Source organism: Mizuhopecten yessoensis, unplaced genomic scaffold (assembly GCF_002113885.1).
Source record: "Mizuhopecten yessoensis strain PY_sf001 unplaced genomic scaffold, ASM211388v2 scaffold711547, whole genome shotgun sequence".
Taxonomy (NCBI): domain Eukaryota; kingdom Metazoa; phylum Mollusca; class Bivalvia; order Pectinida; family Pectinidae; genus Mizuhopecten; species Mizuhopecten yessoensis.
The window spans coordinates 1-1,572 of NW_018477680.1; the positions used below are offsets into that span (position 1 = coordinate 1).

The window sequence follows — 1,572 nt, forward strand, 5'->3', positions numbered from 1 at the left end:
GATATCTAGGTTTATTGAATAGTGATTGTAGATGTTTGACCTCAGACAAGGTTGTCTGTGTTTTGAGGTGTGTAGACAATAAAACTATAGTGTCTTGGGCAGCTAGTAAACACACGTGCACCATGATAATAAAATGGACAGAAAGCTGTTGTCGTCATTCATAAGAATGGACAGACAAACAAAACCATGCATTACTATTCTAAGTAGGATTAAGACTATTCGCTGATATTAACCTACAGAAGATATTCTCACCTTTGCGTAGTACAGACCAGGATGAGCCACTGTCAAACCATATGTCCAGAATGTCCTTGCCCTTGTTATAATCCGACCAGCTAGCTCCCATCTATAATCCAAGCTCAATGTGTCAGGCAAATTCTTAAACCTTACATTACTAGTGCATTCTGTCCATGTTTGGAAAATGTAGTTTAATGAGTCAGTATACCATTAACTTTGTAAAATAAGCTGTAGGTTCATAGAATATGTACCTCAGTGAATGTCAGCAAAGGTATTCCAAGACTTGCAGACTGATATTGAATGAAGTGAAAATGAACCAGCTAACTTAACATTTTAACAGTTTGTTCAGTTAGATCACAAGTTACCTGGTCAAGCAGGTCCTTGGGTAGAAGCTGCTCCTCAGACATTGTCCACCAACAGTCACTGCCATGCTTGGTAAACAGCTGCTTCAGGTGGTCAATTGTCTGGCTGTGGACAAAGAGTACAAGTTTATCCAAAATATGTTTTGGCACATTGTCAAATTTGATCAGATTAGCACCTTGATGAATTGCAATAAAAAAAATATACCTGAGCTTCAATCAGTGTCATCATAATTAGCACTTTATATTTACAGTGCAAAGGTGCTAAAATAAGACTACAGCTAAATAAGTATGTTTGCAGTATTTTATTGGGATTTTAAGAAGTATGTATTTAATGGCTTTGGAAAAATGTGATTTTATTACTTTTTAAAGCCTTTTGCATAACCACTGCACATTACAGTACAAAAGGAGGTCATTCATTTTTTTTTTAAGTTTCTGTATATAGGAGGTTTTAAATATTATGAAAATTGTAGTGTTTTTAACCACACCTTGTGTGGACCTACCTGTTGATGACATGCAGACCTACCTATTGATGAGGGCCTCATCGGTGACTTTGTGGTAGAACACAGGTATAGGAAGTCCCCAGGACCTCTGACGGGAGATACACCAGTAAGTACGTTGTCCCAACTGTGTTAACATCCCCTGCTCCGAGGACTTGGGACTAATTTCTACTGATTTCAAACTTTCCTGTGAGAACAAGAAACAAATAATTAACTGCTATCTAATAGACAATTTTGTCCTACGAAATGCATTTGAGTTGTGTAGAGGCTATGTCTGCTACGTGTATTTTCATCTTATTTCATAGACATGGGATACAGAATTCTGATACAGCGAATGTAAAAATTCTTTAATCATCTTACTTTTTTTCACATCCAATTTTTGAAATGGTCCTTATTCAGACTTATTCTACAATAGTTCAACTTTCCTTGCCAAAGCTAATTTTACAATTATTCCCCCCCCCCCCCCCCCCCCCCCCCCC

The 1,572-nt window shown here is 37.5% G+C and overlaps 1 protein-coding gene across 1 annotated transcript; it reads right to left on the reverse strand.

The window, feature by feature from the left end:
- Nucleotides 1-252: 252 nt before the first annotated feature.
- On the reverse strand, nt 253-1,280 carry LOC110440835 (isoleucine--tRNA ligase, mitochondrial-like; the record flags this gene model as incomplete). Its single annotated transcript, XM_021483962.1, has 3 exons — nt 253-343; nt 600-702; nt 1,120-1,280. Coding segments are annotated over 3 exons (355 nt in total), but the record flags the coding sequence as incomplete, so codon positions are not given.
- Between the last annotated feature and the right edge of the window lie 292 nt (nt 1,281-1,572).